General features: G+C 34.9%; 2 protein-coding genes across 2 annotated transcripts; both read left to right on the top strand.

The window, feature by feature from the left end:
- Positions 1–1,876: 1,876 nt before the first annotated feature.
- LOC117343555 lies at positions 1,877–3,364 on the top strand. Its single transcript, XM_033905967.1, has 3 exons — positions 1,877–1,971; positions 2,417–2,515; positions 2,977–3,364. The coding sequence occupies exons 1-3, from the start codon at positions 1,903–1,905 to the stop codon at positions 3,142–3,144; spliced, it is 336 nt and encodes a 111-aa protein (XP_033761858.1). The 5' UTR covers positions 1,877–1,902; the 3' UTR covers positions 3,145–3,364.
- Positions 3,365–4,453: 1,089 nt separating this feature from the next.
- Positions 4,454–13,814, top strand: LOC117343181. Its single transcript, XM_033905516.1, has 8 exons — positions 4,454–4,790; positions 5,666–5,854; positions 6,062–6,354; positions 6,804–7,074; positions 7,425–7,737; positions 11,069–11,104; positions 11,973–12,002; positions 12,935–13,814. Exons 1-8 carry the CDS (start codon positions 4,602–4,604, stop codon positions 13,228–13,230), a joined length of 1,617 nt encoding a protein of 538 aa, XP_033761407.1. The 5' UTR covers positions 4,454–4,601; the 3' UTR covers positions 13,231–13,814.
- Positions 13,815–20,592: the final 6,778 nt, after the last annotated feature.

The following is a 20,592-nucleotide window of genomic DNA, read 5'->3' as shown; positions in this document are numbered from 1 at the left end:
GGTTTCTGAACATCTTTTTGTTTGTTGTGTTAAGTTGTTTTATTTTCTGCTCTGCCGGCATCACTTGACAGCATTGTTGTTTTCCAGGTGCAGCTGTTGGCTGCAATACGAAACAAACGCAGAAAAGAAGCGCTGAGTTTAATCAAGGAAGGGGTTGATATAGATTATCAGGACGAGGTACGTAGGAGATTGGAGAATTATCTATTGAATTAAAGAAAGCTGACTATTGATGCTAATGCTACCGGCTGTAGAAATATTATCTTGAGGTCAAAAATCTAGAATAGAACGAGCTATTGTTGTTTGGGCTATAAAGAGTAAAGTAAATCTTTCAGAGGTTTTAGTTTCCTAGGCTCGGTTATAACCGGAACAAGGACGTTAAGCCCCATCAATCAATCAATCAATTTCAGAGGTTTTGTTGTCAAAACAACAAATATTTATCTGGTGTTTGTGAGAGCTTCTTTTTTGGAAAATTAATTTGACCAGTAATGCGAACATTTAAAAGAGTCATTTGAACTATGAAATCGTAATGTAACTCCTTAAGAGAGTTTGTTGTTCTGACTGCAAATAGTGATGGCATTGCATCAGATTTTTGGATGATATTTAGTCATGCAATTCCTTCAGATATCAGTGTGTACTGTCGGTTAGATGTGTACAATCGTGTTAGCATTCGATGTTTCATCACGTAGATATTACCGCGGTTTCCAAAGGAATAACATGAACATACTAATCATATATTTCTACATCAGCAATGTCAGAGAAGACAACAAATTGTCCAATTCCCATTAAATCTTATTGGTTTGCTTTGCGATTTGAATGGATTTTTTTTAATAGACGGGATCGTCCCCTTTACATCATGCCGCTACTAAGGAGTTAGATGACGTCATTGAAGTGCTACTGGAGAAAAACGCTAAGTTAGTGTCTGCAGACAAGGTGAGCGATGTAAAGAATAACGATTTGAATGCAAAACTTATTAAGTGGATGAAGCAAATACTATTGACTTGGGACGGAAATATTCTTAAATTTTCAATTGTCAATTTATAATGTCGCATATTCTCAAGTAAAATGATGTTAAGCTATCGCACGAAATATTGAACTTCTTAGTCAGACTTTATTCCTTAGTGTTAATGTTATATATTCATTTCAGAAATAGTTTTGCTGTTGAAATTCTTCCATAACCATTCACAAAACAATTTGTTTATTATATCTGTAAAATATGTGAAGATGATAGTGTAGTCTAACTTGACTTAGAAGAACACCAAACCCATGTTTGTGACTGTTTTAAGGTGTGTACAAGCTATAGTGTATACACACATCGTACCAGATCAGAATGTTTGAATAATTTCACTCTAGTCTGGTCGTCGGGCGCAAGCACGACGGGTCGCAGCATATTCGAGTTATATTTAAATTGTTCAAATTTTTCTTTCGTCCTCTTCCATCTGTCCGGCAGTTCGTCCTTAAACAATCCATTTTATTTTCGGAGAAATACCAAGGAGATCTCTCTCACATTTTATGTGCAAGATATTTACATTGATCCCTACTTGTGTAGGTTCAATTTTGAGATTGATCAGGAAAACAGAGGTCTGACATGTGGCCGTTTTGAATGTTGACATTTAATATTTGTTGTTTGTAACAACGTTCTTGATGGATCTTTCTCAAACTATATATGTAGATTCCTCTTTTTCTGGAGTTGATGAAAGCAAAGTAAGTATCACTCTTATATATACCCAAAGAGGGCCAATAAATGGTCCAAGATCCTTCCGGGATCGCTTATACACTATTCCTTCAAGCTACAATACATCCAAAAGAAATCCGTCAATCAAAGACACTATGTCTGACTTTAAATTTGATAACATATGTATTTCATTGTCCTAGGATGGCTTGACGGCTCTTCATAAAGCTGTCATGTGCGGACATGTACAATCCATAGTGACGTTGGTGGCTTGGGGTGCCAATGTACATACACCCGATAAGGTACAATTTGATTTTCATATAAAACATACAGGATGTTGTCTTGTGCATGCCTAATAGTCTGATGTAAGTAATAAAAGTTATTTTGTTAAACATACTCTACAATTCTCTAGGCCTCAACGGAATAATGGTTAAGGGTATCAAGATAATTATTTTATATTTTATGAGATACTTTTCATATCAATTAAATGATGCTTAGTGTAACACCTTTTATACATGTCTTGTGTTTGATGTGTAAGAAGATTCCCTTGTAAAAATGGTTCGTTGAATACGCTTTTTCTGTCATATTGCAATGCAGTCTATTCAATATAAAAGTTCATAAGCCCAGCAGATATGTATACAGCAGGCCATCTTGTGCATCTATTTAAATCCTAGTGGTTTAACATTAATGGTTTAGGATTATGTATCAACCAATCAAAGAGTTAGTCTGGTTGTTTTTTTATAACAGAAAGACTTTTACGCTCTGGAGTATGCCATTAAGAACAAGGCCGTGGAGATAGTGGACTTACTGTGTCAGTTTGGGACAGAACCGCTACTTAAAGATTGGGTAACTTGAATCACAATTACCTGTATGCCTCACACATTCGACGTGAGAAAAAAAACAACATTTTTTTTGTATATATTTTCGATAAACCTATCGATCAATCAGACACAACGGTTGAAAGTGCAGATTTGAAACAAATTTTTAATTTTTAAAAATTCATTTGATTAATTTTCTATAGGTATTCATGTTCAGATATGACTATTTAGAAAACCAATAAACTTTCAGAATTATTTTGAATTGTTAACCATCTATATTTTCATGCTAAGTTTATCACTTAAATGACCTTCACTGTCGACGCCTCATTAAAAAAAATAAACAAATAGCTGTATGCCTGCTGAACTGTTTTCATGTTACAATTATAAAGAAATATACATTTATATTAGCTATGTTTTTAACTAGTGTTGTCTAATAATATTTTACTAATTGAATCACATTTTAACTGATGGTTTTTGATGATTTTACAGGATTGGTTAACCATGCCAGGGATCTTGAAAAGAAAGAAAGACTATGAAATGGGGTTGATAATACAAAAGCAATGCAGACTGTTCCCAGGCTATAAACATAAGTATGATAAGACTTTGAAAGAATTAAAACATCTTTTATACGTTATATATTATCCTTGTATACAGTGACGTAATGTACACCCGCACGTGCAACCTAGTTAGATAATGTACTACACAGAATACGTTTTATATAAAACTATACGGAGATATATACAGAATTGTATGATTGTATATCATATCACCTATGAAATACTGGTTATACTGTATCAAGTGTAGGGCAAGTTCTCCTACATTTCTGAAAGAGTTTTGCAATCTCAATAGACCAAACATAGCTGCCACCAGGTCTTGTTTTGCAACCAAGAATTCATCAGTTATCAGTTCGTTAACCGCTATTGCATTTATAATGTTTAACACCATTTTAAGCTTAGGGAACGCATTCCTTGTCTTTTTATGAGATGTCTTCTTTTAGAAAGACGACGGGGACCTATAGGTGAGATAAGATCTTGTTAGATAATATATTTCTTGAATTGAATACGATCTAGAAGAATCGACAGTTGATAAAGTCATGAGAAAATTTCTGCAAAAAGCATAGTCATAGAAAAATAACTGTTCCCTTCACTTTGTTTCCTTCGGTTCTTTTTTTGACATTATCTAATTTAAATGTACTATTCGCTATATGATATACCACAAATGAATCATGAGGACACATCAGAGTATCTATGGTGTAACATATCTTAGCGCTCTTTTTGACTCTGTGTCAAAGTTCTGGCCTAAAAAATAAGTGTCGAGTGTGATGTCATATTAGTACAATAATATGATCCTTAATTGACACGTTCTGCATTAACTACTAGATTTATTTTAGGAAAGTGGGTTTACATTGTATATCATTTGCGCATCTTTTTGTAATCGTAACTTGTAATTAGACTCTTTTGTTTGGTTAAGCACTTTTGAAAGAGAAAATATTTGTTGATCAACTAGCAAACCACCTTTAAGTTTCAATGAAATATCCTTAGTAGTCCCCTATCTTACCAGCTCTGTAAAACTCTAGTATAAAACCTGATACATTAATTAACAGTAAGACTGTTTGTCCTGCAACACTAAAAACGTACAATATAGAAATCTACACTTTTTGTTTTATAAGTTGTGGTTTAAAGCACTGAAAATTCTAGATCACATCATGCAATACATGAAAATGCCTAAAATCTTTCTCCATTTCGGAACATTTTTGTTGTAGTTTTGAACAGAGAGAGTTTGTATCACTAAAATCACATACATGTCGAAGGTTCTACTTATATGTGTATCTTTTGTATCAATACGATACAATATCGATACGTAGCAATAAGACCAGCGCTTCTGTAAATGCAAGCTCCCATTAATAGCGTGGGAAACAATGCAATGCAATAATCTGAAGCTTTCGCTTGATCATACGCAGAGGAATCACATTTGACATAAAAAGAATAACACCTGAGGACGGGCCAGTAGTCCATCTAAAAAACACAGGAGTGGATGTCACAGTGCCAAATGGTCAGGAACGATACTACCTGTACCTGTGTCAAAAAAGAGAGGAGTATGGTAGTCCGCTACAAATGGAACCTGATGAGAATGTGTTTGGACATCCACTGGAATGTCAGACCTGGGGACCACGGGTTAAATCCATCACACTAACAGTAACCGTAGACAGACCGCTCCGGAAAAATGAGGAGGTTGTCTTACGGCCAGCGACAAAAGGTGGTAGCATTATCGAGGTAGACGTCAGAAACAAGGATGGCGTTAAGGTAAGAGGAGGTTGTCTTATTTATAGAAGTCAGTCTATTTCGGGGTTTTGTATATTTCATCAAAGGATTATTATATCATTCGCATATACCCTTGCAATAGTGGGGAAACAATATACCTGTTGTATCTCACTGCTTGTCGCATGAGTTGAGTGTGTCCCCCCTCTCCCCCTCCCCGCTGGGTCAGGGGTTGTTAATAGCATAGCCCTATCATAACACCAGCTGTAATCCAGTACATGCCTCCTCGTGAACCGTGATTTTTCTCCCGTGTTTTTTTTTTATATTTAGGACACATTCAAGAGACCAAATTTAGTCTTCTGCCCCCAAATTTGGATCTTAGATATATTCGTTTTTACCTGAATGCTCTGGCATTTTGTGCTTTGGTTTACTCTATAGGTTTCTCCTTGATACCGTCCTTGTATGATCCTGGCTTTTACGAGGATGTTAAACACACAATCAAAAAATAAACAAAGATCATATTCGTATAATTCCTGAAGACATTTGTTTCTCTATCCGTCATTAAATCCATTTGTGTAAACTGCGTTTTCCTCAATTACCTTAATGATCATGATATACGGATTTATTTGGATACACTCCAATTTTTAGTGAAATCTGAATGTTTTCTTAATTAACGATATGTATGCTTTAAGTATACCTATTTCTGGAAACTGAAACATGAAGACTGTTCTAGTTATTACGATTAAGTCATTAAATTTTCTATTTCTTTACCGCTTAATGCACGTTTGAAATGAAACTGCTACCTCTTTGTGTCACAATAAAAGCAGATGCTCATCGAAATGGCCGATTCTGTTTTAGTTAAATCGCACAAAAGAAACACTCATGACCATGCATTCAAAGATTTTTCTTATGGTTTCTAGAGCACAGTTATAAAGATGTCCATTACTCTCAAACCCGATGGAATTAATTATTTCGCCATTGCAAGCAGGGAAAAAACAGAAGTTTTTCAGGTTTCAAATCGGGCAGTCTCATTGAAACCCGAAAGCGAACCGGAAGCAGAAATTGACATCCCTGCTGACGCTTTTGAATCTTGTGAACTTTTTGTAAAGGTATTCATAGTTATTTTTTGTGTGTTTATTATAAATGTAACCTCGGTTTATATCGAAAATTAACACGGTCAAAATAATAAAGTTTCACTTTTCCCCATAAATTTTTCATCAGTGCATTGAGCGCAAAGTATGTCGTATATACGTCCGATGTCCGATGTTTTATAACCTTATTAGTCATATATAACATTTCTTTACAATATGTGACAGTTTGCGGACACAACAGACTTTATCGAAGAAAACGAGCAGGATGAAAAAGATGAAGGAACATCCGGAAAGGCCGTCGTAATGACAAACATCCTTGACATCACAACAAGTGACCAACAACAGCCTAATAAAGAAATAGAAATTAAGATGCCGATCACGGCAAAAGCCCAATCAGAAGGCATCGTTATTTTAATGACTTCTAATCCTGATCCGAATCTCTTGAAGTGGGAGTGGGAGGAAATTCCAGCAGAAATAAAAAATGGCAGGGTTGAGTTTAAAATCCGTCACTTTTCAAAGTAAGCAAAATGAAAACCTTTTAATAAACATTCCTTCTATAAGGTCTGGAAACATTTTCATTGTTTGTCATTAACCTATGATAAAACAGAAAAAAAACTACGTTTTGTCCAAATTTATGGCCGGATTACTTGCTGTTATTAAGTTTGATAGAATAAAATGGCGTGCTTATATATCTCTATCTTGTGTGCAGTTAATTGATTGGGCAGGAAGGAGCATGGCTGGCCTTGGGGAATCCACAATGACATTTATTTCACAATACTAGCTCAAACTTTGAGAAAAACAATACTTGCATTACAATTAGAATTTGTTTGCGATCGTTTTAGATGATCAAAAAGTTTTAGTCACACGGTGAACTTAAATCCAATAGAAACCTAACAATAGTTATCGCTCAAAAACGCAATGTGTTGTTTCATTTGTTATGTTGTAACACTGTTGTGTTCATCTTCAGATATGCTGGGACTTTGAAAACCGCATTTGATGCTGATCCAGAAGCTACGGAAAACGTGACAAGAAAAATCTTTCTGAAGATGCGAAAAGTTGAATTTTCAGTCGCTGTGAAAACACCGGAAATGGACGAAACAAAAACTGATATGATCATAACATGTGGAACAAAACGTGTAATTAAGACGGTGAAGAAAGGATATGACAAAAGTTACACATTGTTCGGACTGGGACACGAAAAGAATAAGCTAGAGGTTCCCGTGGGACAAATTTTTCGGGTAAGGAATGCAACATCAGCTACGTGTAGTGTTGGAATCTTCAATCAGATACTTATTTTCAGATGTTAATTGCATTGAATCTTGCAACAAATGATCAAAAATGATATCATGATTACGTCGTATGAATATTTTGGTGGTGGGGAATTTTCGGATTATCAAATATGAGTTTTGTGATAGATATATTGAACTCGTGTGTTCAGTCTTCGTATTTATAGCCTTATTGAACGTTCAATGAACAAACTTATGTACTTTGTGGGTGATTCCAATAGCGTTTGTTGTAATGAACTTTGTGTTTACTTGCATGACACGTGTGAACACGTAATTGTCATTATGATTTTAATGTGCTTTAGATTGAAATTCGTGGCAATTTGAAAGAACGAAATGATGACGACAACATGGAGTTGATATTCAAGGGAGACAATCAAGAGAGTTCTAGAGCCCTAGAGATCGTTAGTGCCTCACCTGAAACTGTGGAACTGAAAGGAGAGGTAAACATCTTCATGGAAACTGAATTTTTGGTATCGGATGTAGTAGAGACGGTCGACGTCGGGTGTTTCTTCAGCAGACATAGCAAAGCGGCGACGAGAGTTAAGTCGGAGATCTGGGAAACCAAAACTGAGTTGCTGTGCACAATGCCCTTCGACATCAAATTGATAAAACGAGGTGAGATATGTATACGTATTCGAACACAAGTACAGGCACAAGGGATGCCCAGTTTAAACCTACAGTATAAATGTGGCTAAACTGGGTATTGTCGTAAAAACGGTTGATGTGTTCTTATATTTATTATTCTGTTAAACAATATACATTCGTGTAGAAAATATTACAATACAAATATTGTTGACTGAAAGTCTCCCATTTTAACAGAAGAATTTCAGTATCGGTTGTTCCATTAAACAGCATCTTTTCGTGGCTATAAATATAACCCTAAGAAAGTCACAGGTCACTTGGCTGGTGACTCTCCCCTTTGAATCCTTGATTGTATGCGCGAGAAAATACAGCGAAATGTATTGAAATATGATCTGATCTAACCTCATGACAAGTGATCGTGTAGTGTGTTTAATCGGTCAGGTCTGTCCAGAGGTGTCTGCGTCGGTCTGAGGACTACTCTCTCAGGAGCTCTTAACATGCACCTACTTGACGAACTTTGATAAATAACCGAAAGTGACAAAACCTGACAGCTCATAGCCAATTTAAGGTTTATATAGAGACAGTTTGGAGCAAATATGGTTTATCCAATGGATAAGGCAGACGTTGTTGCCATAAAAGATGACATATATAAGAGTTACCTCTGTACACATATGTAGATTCAGAGACAACCAGCTTTGACAGATAACCGAAAGTAACACAAATTGTCAGGCCATAGTCAATTTTTGAGCCAGTACGGTTTATCCAAGGTATAATTTCGACACTGTGGCCATGCTAGACGCCAGATAGGAGTAATCTCTGTATACATATTACATATAGAGATGCAGTAACACCAATATTTGCCAGCCAAAATTGAAAACCTTCTTTCGGACAGTAAGAAAACGAATACGGAAATGTGAATTTCTTTGTAATAATTTCTTATTATGTGAAGGGGATATCTCTCAACAAAACAAAAAATATCATAAATCATCAACTAAATTGTTGGAAAAGTTTTCCGTTCTTTATTGGTAATACTGTTTAGAAATATCCAATTTACATGTTTTGTACAAATATAAGTGAGTAAAAGTTTCCCATTGCAGCAAATCCGAAAAGACAAAACATAAATGAGTTTGCTGCGATGATGTATTATACATATGCTGAATATCACATGGTATTTCCTTTTCAGGAGAACAGTATAGAAATATATCATGAATGATGTTTGCGATTTTCCTTAGGGAAAACATAATAAAACCTAAACCGTTTGCATCACTAAACCGTCTTTCCATCAACATAAGAAATTAAAAGGTCACTGTGGAACGAGGCGAAGATTCTCATCTCATTAACAGCCAAACCAGATATTTTTCAAAGTGAAGCATCAAATACATGTTATGTTCTGAATATGTAAAAGTATGATCGTGTAATGCAAATTCGTTTGCCCTTTCCTTGTGCAGGCCTCGAACCCAAGTCTGAAGATAATTCATCACCATCATTTTGTTAAGCTTAGGTGTCAGTCGATAATCTCCAGCTTTGTCTTATCTGAACAGCAAAGATTTGAGTCATTATGTTTTAAAAACCCGAAACCTTTCAGAGTTTCCATATATACTATAACTTCATCCGGTTTCTTTATTGACGTTCTGTTTACTCGAATGTAACCACTTTTAGTGTATCTAACGAACTGGGTAAACCAATATTCTATTTCGAAATTGAAATAGAAGTAAGGTATACAATTTTATAGAGATACCCAATATAATGTGTAACACGCAAATCAGACATGAAAGACCAAGCATTACATATTTTTTATTCAATGTAAATATACGCCATATTCTGAATATTTAAAATTATAGCAGTGTGTATTCTATTCGTTTGAACTTTCTATGTACAGACCCCGAGGTCGAGCTTGCAGGAATTACATCATCAGGTACATTTTGTTAAGCTTAATCATCAGCTGATAGCCTTCTATACCGTATGATCTGAATAGCAAAGTTTTTTTTAAATAGAATAATTTTGTTTATAAAAAGCCGAAACCTATCAGACCTTCTATACTTAATATGTTATATCTATAGTTTTTATTGCCCTTCTGTTTACTCCCATGTGACCAGATTGACAGATGAGGTGATATGTGAGGGATGATTTGATGATATGTTGTAAGCCTCGTATTGAAGGAGGTACTCAAGGACGCTCCTCTTAAGTTTTAATATTCTCTGTCTATACAGCCGTGTACCCAAGGACTGGTATCATTTTGTTAGTTTATATCGACGAGGTACCACTCTAAATTAAAGAAGACAAGCGGCTTTTTCAAAATGGACGAAATCGTTAGAAGAGCAGTGATCCAGCATTTGCATAAAAACGGTTTATGACCTAAGGATATCTATAATGATATGGTAGCAACACTAGAGAAAAATATCCTTTCATATCCTACAGTGAAAAGGTGGGTGTTGGAATTTGAGCGCGCCGACAGAGCCTTGAGGATGACCCAGTCCTTGAAGGCCTGTCAATATTACAACCCAGAAATGCTAAATAAAGCACATGAAATTGCTAGGACTGATAGACGAGTTACAGAAAGATATATAGCCAGTAGATATGGCAAAGAGTAAAAGTACATTCCATTCTAACCGAGGATCTTGCAATGAGAAAGCTTTCGGCCCGATGGGTACCAAGACTTCTGACAGTTGATCAGAAACACATCATGAAGGTTATGGCCTCGGTTTTCGTGGATGCTGATAGATTATCTCCAAAAGGGACAAACAATCAATGGCACATATTATGCTTCACTTCTGAGACAGTTACGGGATACATATTTAACTTAAGCGCCACGGAAAGCTTATTAAAAGGGCATTATTCCATCAGGACAACGCTCCTGTTCACAAGTCTGACATTGCTATGGCTGCCATTAACGATTGGCTTGAAATTGATTGTGCGTCTGCCTTATTCACCCGAACTCGCTTCATCAGACTTTTATCTTCTTCAAAAATTGCAAACAGTTATTTCAGGCACACACTTTCAGTCCGATGATAACGTCATACATGTAGTGGAAGACTTTCTCAACAACCAAGAAAAGGAGTTCTTTAAAAGTGGCATTGAGGCCCTTAAACATCGCCTGCAAAAGTGTATAGATACTGAAGGGAATTATCTTGAAAAATAATACAATATGTCCGGCAAAATTCAAATCATTCAATATGAGGTTCACAACATATCAATCAACCCTCGTATTTAACGATCTGAGTAATCGTGAAAAGGGCCAAACTAGACATTTTTAAAGTGCTAGTTTGTGCTTGTTTACTAGCAATACTCATATTCACTGTTAATATGTCAAGTTCTGAATTTGCAAAATCATGGTAGTGTATTTGTTTGTTCCTTCTTTTCACAGAACCCGAACCCGAGCCTGCAGAACTTCCTCCATCAGGTAAATTATGAGCTTACTTCTACCTCCTATTACGTATGGTCTGAACACCAACGATTTTAGTCATCTTTAAATATAATTTCAGAGCTTCCATATTTAATTTTTTTTTCTGTATTTTTATTGACGTTTTGATTACCTGCATGTTACAAGTTTGACCGACGAGCGAGGCATAATGTTTGGAAGTGCAGGCACTGCAAATGCTTTATTGGCAATAGCCGTATTCAATATAAATATATGTCACGTTCTGAATACGCAAAAATATAGTATACAGTTATCAAATGGGTATGAGGGCGATAGTAATTTTGTCAAAATTATTATTGTCCGAATTGACCCATTTGATAACTGTTTTATTATACCTTTACGTTTTTTCTTGGCAAAAAAATCACCATTAGCCTTTCGGATATCTACGTAAATTTTCTAAGAAATAGGTTAAAATCCGTTTTTGGTATCTCGTATAATGCTTTTATAATGTTTTGGCTATCTCTGTCCGTTACTAATGACTCAATCTCTACGTCTGTGCCGTTTTGAAAACGTGTGTGTTGATCCATGTTTGACAGTTTCGTGAGAGAAAATAAAATGTTAGGCTATCGTCTGCAACAACAAACAATCTGTGTCGATTAAGCGCTTGCATGTCGTTGTGTCTTTCAAACGTTCTGACGACGTTACAGCAGGGGTGTGACAGTTCGCCGTGTGACAGTTTGCCGTGTGACAGTTTTTTTCGAACTGTCACACGGTGTGATAGTCCTGGAAACACATGCGCAATCCTCTCGAGGCTGATAGTCAAATTATCACATTACTTTTATATAGAGGAAAAAACGTAAAGGTATAATAATAGTGTTTGTTTATATTCGTTTGCATTTTCTTTCTACAGAACCCGAAAATACAGAAAATACAGCATCAGGTAAATGTTTAGTTTACTTGTCAGTCGATAACCTCCCGCCCTGTCTGATCTGAAATGCTAAGAAATGAGTCATTTCGAAATAGAATCATTATGTAAAAAAAAAGCGAACCGTCGATATTAAATATTTTTATTGCCGTTCTGATTACACGCATGTTGCCAGTTTGACAGAAGAGCGAGACAAAATGTTGATGTTTTTAGCGATCTGAGTAAGAAAAATCCTTATTCTGGTTCAAAATTGTAAAAGAAATAGGATGAAATTCAAGAGAGGAAACAGTGAAACAGCCGAAATACCACATTTTGCAAGTGCAACCAGACTGAGATATAGTGTTTTATGATATCAAAATTGAAGCAGAAATAAAGTTTACAAAAAAAAAAAAAAAAAAAAAGGAAAAGTACAGTAGCAAAACCAGATATTTTGAAAATTTAAGCATCTCATCTACTTAGTTGGCAATAGTCATGTTCACTGTAAATCTGTAAATAAGTTTCCAATATACACGATTAAGGTTTTATCATTGAAACCAATGGACACGGTAGCTAACACATGGTATTATCGTAACCACGTATCTATGGTATTAGTAAATATTTGTTCAGTAACGTATATGATTAGTCATGTGGTTAAACAGTCTAAATAAATCCTAAAAACAAAGCTTTCAGGAGTGAAAGTTTACTTAACATTTATGAGTTTAATTTCGTACTCGATATATACGAACTGTATTCTTGGTATTTTCAGCCATAAATTGATTTTGACATCTACCGGATCTTTTTTCAACGAACCATATGATTACTATAACCGGGTGTTTTTTTTAACGGTTTCGTTGTGGAGCTTGCCGGATATATCGAGGTGTGCATTGTATAATGTTCCGTATATATATGTGGTACACGGTGAATTGCTTTCAAAAATATAAATAACATTATTTTCATACGGTTTTTAGATTTGGGACAACCACCGTCATACTTCCCATGGGTTAAACTGAAGCAAGTCGTAAACAAGCTATCAGACGAGCAGGTGATACTACTGGGCTACCAACTCGGACTTAGCGAGACGCAAACCAAACAAGCAGTACACAACACAACAGAGGGAATGGATTTATCCAGGAATATATTATATGCATGGTATGCCACGGCTAAAAAGGAAGAGGCAAAAACGCAACTAATGGGGGCGTTAGAGGAAATAGGACGCCAAGACCTTATACAAATGCTACAAGATGAAATGTCCGTGACATTATAATGCGGTGTCCACATTCTCTTATTGTTACTGTCTCTTGAGAATCATCTTGTTTGTAACAACATATATAATATTTGCACATTATTCACGATCAAAATGGTTATTCCCTCATTTGGTAAGCTAAACATTTCGAATGTAAATATTTTAACTTGATTTTACGAAAGAGGTTGTTTCTATTGGTACCGTGTCGTTATATGCACATTGATAAGCAACCACTGTTTCTTTTAGGCACTTATGATTGCCAAATGATGCATAGAACCAGTCTATATAAGGGAATATACCAACAGTACGGAACTCGAAACTGGCTTTGTGTAGTCTTAACATAAATAGGTGACATGGCATGGCTGGCTTTCTCTCCTGGTTCCATTACTAGTGTAAATGTACGTCATGTAATCTTTATTATACATAAGAAGAATATTTTGTTCTTTGTGGCTGATTTACTATGGATGCAGATATAGTTTATTTCCGCTTCTGAACTAATCAATACGAAAATAGATGTAGTATAGAATACAGGATGTTCTGATATAAAGACTATTTTGTTGTGTGCTGTTATGTTTCAAGAACTTGAAATAAAATAATATAACTTGGCAAGTCGTTGTTTTCATTCTAGGATATTCTCTGTTGTTGTCTTTACCAAGCAGTGGATATATGGGTAGGGGAAAGTACAAAAGCCATAAATTCTTCAAGTCAATTATTTTTGGTATTCTTCACCGACATTTTCTTTGATGATTTACGGAATATTATTGTGATATTGAAAACAAGTTCATATCAGTAATAAAATAATCATATTATCAAAAAGACTTCGATTTGTGTATATGACACAACAGAGTTATTGTCTTATCCCGGTCGGAAATGTTATAGAAGTAAAGACAGTACTCTCATCATAGTATCTCAGGAACGACATCTAGAGTATGATTTATTATTTAAGGACTGATTGACAATTTAGTTGCTTGCATGGACTTATGAAGGCAAAAAGGGATTCGCCTTGGAACAGAAGCACGCGACCCAAAATCTCTATCGGGAAATGAAGAGGGCTGAGTTTGCTAGTTTCATTGAGGCGAAGCGAATTGTTAATGTAAAGATAATCTTAAATATCTATTTAATGCTTTTTAAACATGCATTGTCAGCGATTTGACCGTATCTTGTCATGTAAGTATTGAAGTAACGCGATTCATGGAATATGTCCAGAAGCCAATGTTGTTATGACCTCATGAATGCTGAAAAATATATTTCATTCCTTATACTTATATTATTATTATTTTTTTTATTTGATCTGTTAAAGCATCCAATAGTTTAACAAATGCATGTTTTTATGTCTTTACTGGGGAGTGACGTTCGAGAGAGAACAGCCATTTTCGCGGGAATGTGTCGGACAATTCTTGGTACGGTCTTAGCAAACGTCATAACAACAACATAAATAAAATGTAGTTTCATTTACAACATTTATTCTGTCAGATTTTTGGAGTATCTTTTATTATGTGAACATTTAGGAAACCGTAACAACATTTTTCGTATGTAGATATTACACAAATCGTGTATATCTAAAAGAACACGAGAAGAAAACAAATCCAACGGCGGAGAGTACTACCCGTTGCAGTGCGGTCCCCCCCCCGACATTACTACACACTGTGATGAGGCTAATGTTGTTATGAAAAATGAATACAATTTTTGCTAATACTTTCAAGCATAATAAATGTACACATTTCAATACCAATATCACCTATAAATCCATTCTTTCTAACACCTTTCTTCTTATGTTGTTCTTTTAATTATGTGTGTGTTTTATATTGTTATTCATGCCGACGTAAAATAACGAAACGGTTATAAAAATGAATGAATAAAAAGATAACTAAGGTAATGACAGCAAAAACACCAAGAATATCAACACTTATAATACACGTTTGACTTCATATCGCATAAGAAAATATAATATTTTCCAAAATGCCGACAATCAAACTTCTCCGTCAATCTGCATCTTCGTCGGCAGTCGACAAATTTTACGGAAGCCTTGGTAATGAGAATAAATTTTCATATTCATATTAATTTTGAATCAACTGATACATGTAAACAGCATAGGTGGTGTAAACAGGGCGATGGATGTTACTATCTAGAAATGGAAAATTATAAATTGAACCAAACGTTCATATCATGCAGTTTAGCTGTCCCTGCTGTTGATGTTGTAAGTAAAGATCAAGATATCAAATTTTGGTTAAGAGTATGTAGTGTCGTTGATTTCAAATTCCACAGGATATATCCGATATCTAAAAGACTTTTAAAGATATCTAGTGTACCTGTTATAATAAACTCTTCCATGTTAGCCTCGTAATAAAAAGGTACGCCATATGTTCCCATAGATATGACAATAGTAGGTTGGTTGATTGTGTCACCAAACTCAACAAAGAGGTAAAGAATCAGTTCATTTTTTTTTGTTATATTTTGTGCATTTCCGCTTGATTCTGGTTCGATGATGATCGAAGTACGTTCAATTGTAGTTCATATCTATGTCCTTATAACACTGACCATCCGCCTTTCTATGGAAATAAAGGTCTAGTCATAGAACGAAGGATTTTAAAGGGTGTACCAATCAAAAGTTTTGATCAAACTCTTTCGAGTGCCTCTAATTTTTTTATTTCATTTATTTCACGTCTGGAATAAATGGCATTCCAATAGTCTGTAGCCCTGACTTCATAATACTAAGAGTGTTAATTATAAGTATGTATTAGTCTTATGAACAACTGCTCGAGGTAACAATAAAACGTTAGTTATAAGGATTCATATGAAGTTAAGGAATCGAGTATGAACAGGAAAGATCCGCATTTTTTGATGATTTATGCAGATTTCACAATGATTCTACCTACGTTCAAAAGAAGTATAATCGTATCAACTGTTTCCAGAGTCGAGGGCAATACTAGTGTTTATGGTGTACGAATGAAAGGACAAACAAAAGCTGACGGGACGACATGATTGCATCTTATAAAAGTTATAAAACAAGAGATTCTACGAGGATAATTGAGCAGCAATAAACATTGTAAAGGTGTAAAACGGAATACATGTATATAGATATAGCACATTTGTATTGCTTTTCCTGTTTAACTTTATTTCAATATATTTTACCTCTTTTTAGCAAAATGCAGAAATAGACACATATATTACATAAATATGCTTATGAGGGTAAAACGTGGCGATCTTGCTTATATCGTGGTCATACATCATATGTTAGCTAAACAGACTTCTTTAGAGGTCAGAGATCGAAAGGGAACGTGACATACGACTATATCATAGGTGACCATAAGATAATGTGAGCGGACGTGATGAAAACCGTGGCAGATCTTGAATAGAATCGTGTTGGCTTTGTGACAATACGAAAGTGTAGAAAAGGGAAATAAATCTCCTCGGGCATCGAATAAATCGTGGCCAATTGGGCTTATCAGCAAATGAATAATTTCACTTGTCAACAGAGGCAGTATATTAGAAATATTTTCGATTGAAATCTGGTAATAATCATAAATTCATATTTAGGATACTAGTTTATACAAACGAAGAAATCGACTCCCAGAAGAAAGGGAAATGCTTAAAAATTATTCAGAAACATCTTTAAGATTTTCTTAGGTCTCTCCGTACGTGCATTTTGTATTTTCATTGTATTATGATTAGAAAGTCAATCCTTATTTAAAAAAAAACTACTTTTCTGTATGAACATTTGTTAACTCTAATGTAATTCCGGTTTATCAGGATGCAGGGCCAGTATCTACTACATCTTATAACGACAGGTAGGTTATAGCAAAACGGGCATGTATTCATTCAGTGAGTTATATTTCTGTATATTGAAGTTATTTCATATACGATGTTGTTATAGTTTACGTAATGTCCATGACGTAATAGATTTTATAAAGTTTTGTAACTTTTTGCGGATACCCTTTACAAAGTTTTCATGATTTTATGAGATTTTTTTTATATTATATGCATTGTTAAACATGTATCCAAACAAATCTGATCTTGTAAACTTTATAGAGTATATCTTTCATCTAACATTTCAACATATTTACATGTAACCTGATTAACTAAAATATTAACATTTTTCTGTGATATTAGTAAATGTTTTAAGCAACAGAACGGATAAATCAATGAATTGGTCAAAAACGGCTCGGCACATTTTAATTATTTATACCAAGATGCATCTTTAGGTTAATACATAACATATGCTTTGCTAAAAAAATGATACACATTTACATTTTAATCTCGTAATTCAAATGGTAAGATGGTATAGATTCAACACTTACATGTATGTGTTTTACAGCATAACGGCAGCGTGTTACTGCATATCATGTTATTTTCGCGATGATAATATATTTGCTATTTTGCGGGTCATTAGCGTTGTCGGGGGGAATTTGATCCGCGAAATTAACTGCACGTGTTACACAGAAAGTAATTCGACATTAAAAGCAACATTTACGTAATTAAGATATGGTCTTTTAGCCACATAGTAATCTATTATTCGTTAAAATTTAAATCTTTCGTTTTAAATAAAATCGCGAAATGTTTAAACCGCGAAAAGGACCAGTTATATGGTAAAAAAGGTATTTGACAGTTATCGATCGTTTAATTTATATTGTTTGAGTAAGTGATTAAATTGTGATAGATCAACGGTCCCCAATCATAAAAAATATGATTATCAAGTTGACTTCTCCAATTAAATAATATCATTTTTGGATATCATGATATCGGAAACATTGCCTAGAAGGTTGCTTTTTGACATTGATAGGATAATGGTAAAATCATTTTGCCCTCGTAAGCATTCCATTTCCATTTCTGCATAATGAAACGCCTCCCTGCTACCATCCGTCCCTAAGTTCCTGAATTCTTCTTCTTTTCTTTTTTACTATACCATCGTTACCTTTGTAACAGTGCTGTCCTACCGTCCTTTTACAATGAAAAGGAGACGAAATGGAATCCACGTTGTTTTTGTAATAATTATGACAAACTTTCATCGAATACAATACAGCTCAAACCAAGCACGATATAAGCCAACAACATTCTATCAAGAAATTAAGCGATAATTGTTTATCATTAGTTAAGTTCACGATACATACAATTCAGATATTTATTAATGAGTCTATTTAGGACATCCTGTTCAGTATTTTTTAGTCGTACCTCTTTAGCCCTCATTATATGGGTTTATATTGATAACACAGTTCCAGAGCGTCAAACTTTTATTCTTAATCAGAAATTAATAATTAATTGTACTGTATATATACTGAAAACAGTTTATATATTGATGGAGCCAATCAAAGATTGTGTGTAGAAGCGAAATACACAGGATTATTAAAAAAAGAAAGAAACATACACTTACGCTACAAATCGTAACTTGATTCCGAGAAGGCTTTGTAAACCACATATAAGAGCGTGAGCAAAGTTTTACGATTTCTGTTGCGTCCAGTTATACTGATCAAAATCAAAGTATAGTTCGTTATCTTTTCTGGTCAGGTGAAACATGTAATGTTCTAAAATGTTTAAATGAACTTACCGGGCTGACAAAAGACTTATCGATAGCAACCACCGTTAGTTAAACAAACGAAAACAATAAAGCACCAAAGTATTGAACAATGACAGAAAAACAAACCTAAAGACATCACTACTTCTATAACAAAGCACACCGATTGTTTGATAGTGGTGCCATTGTTTGCTGACACCAAGGTTAATGAGGCATGCCGATAGTCTATCTAGTGACGTAGTTAATTCATGTACATGCATATAATTTATATATAGTCCCGCCTGAGACGTAATTCTATATTTCTTCCTGGTCTAGACAGACGGGTTCCGACTGTAAGACACAGTGGGTGATTGTGACTACCCGGTACCATAAACATTTTCCATATATTGTTTTAAAGGAAATCAAGTGATACGATTCTGATAGGCCATCAAAGCAGGAGTGTGCCTCTATAAACTGTTAATATCACATACTTATGTCGGAAATGGAGGAGACAGAGGATGAGCGGAAACGAAAGGTAACAAGCATATCTATATATCTCCGTAAAGGGGCAGATTGCCTAAAAAATTGACAATTTACTTGTCTGTACTGTCGTTATAACTGCATGACCAATTATCTATTTCTAGTAATACGCATCCAGCGAGCATCTGCTTGTAGGATCCAGTACCTATATTGGACCCTACCGTCATTATTACTTACTAGACCAAATATATATACATGTACACATGCATCACTGTTTACAATGATTTAAACGTTTTAATGCGATATGTATCGAAGATGTTACATACAGGACCTAAATTTCAACATGGAATACTCTGACAGTGGTCTTTGTTATCATGAGCCACAATCAACGTAGTTACACTACATGTTGAGCGTAAAGAGTGACTATAAACTAAAAAATGTGATTTTATCGGATTGACATTACATAGCGTTGTTAATGATATGAATATTAAAGGGTTTTGAAATTCGACATTTTACTAACGCAGATGTTTTCTTCAACACGTTCCAATAATATAATTATGTATGCATAAGTTTCCTCTAGCCCGAATACCAAACTTTAGTTAATGTTATAGATAAATCTACCGATCATATCACCTCTGGCCCGAATACCAAACTTTAGTTAATGTTATAGATAGATCTACCGATCATATCACCTCTGGCCCGAATACCAAACTTTAGTTAATGTTATAGATAGATCTACCGATCATATCACCATACGTTAGATATTTTAACGGAGAGATCGGCTAAAAAAAGTACAAAACGGTAGACATTTGTGCAGAAAGATTGGCCGCCAAACATCAGACGTTACACAACACAAAGATCGGCACTTCAATATTTTAGCAGAGTTAAACAAAAAGACGTTAGATAAATCTACTGATGGCATCTTGATTTCAATGGAGAGATCGGCCATCAAAACGCTAAACGGTGGACATTTTAATACAGAGATCGGCCAGCAAAACACCGAATGGTGGACATTTTAACAGAGAGGTCTGCGGTCAAACATGAAACGTAATATGTTTTTATATATTAATCTACTGATCACATCATCAAATGACAGAGACATTTCTGGTTACACAGACTAGATGATTAACTGCAATCTTTCAACATCTTATAACGGAGCCATCTTACTCGATTTTCAACCTATTCAAGATTTTGTTTTCAGTCTCGAACATCCCCGGTTTAAATATACTACCACGTCAATAAAAAATTTTGTTTGTTCAATTCCGCAAACAACATAAACTGCAGGTGGCTATTTTGAGCTAATGTTAAATTAATATCAGAATATTCATGTATACGTAACTGAAACCTCTACCGGCAGAAATAAGAAATTCAAGCTGGTTGTACGAAAGACACTGGTTTAAATAGCACATATCATA

This window comes from Pecten maximus, chromosome 15 (genome assembly GCF_902652985.1).
Source record: "Pecten maximus chromosome 15, xPecMax1.1, whole genome shotgun sequence".
Lineage (NCBI taxonomy): Eukaryota > Metazoa > Mollusca > Bivalvia > Pectinida > Pectinidae > Pecten > Pecten maximus.
Note: the sequence above shows the minus strand (reverse complement) of the source record. Positions and strands in the feature narration are given on the sequence as shown.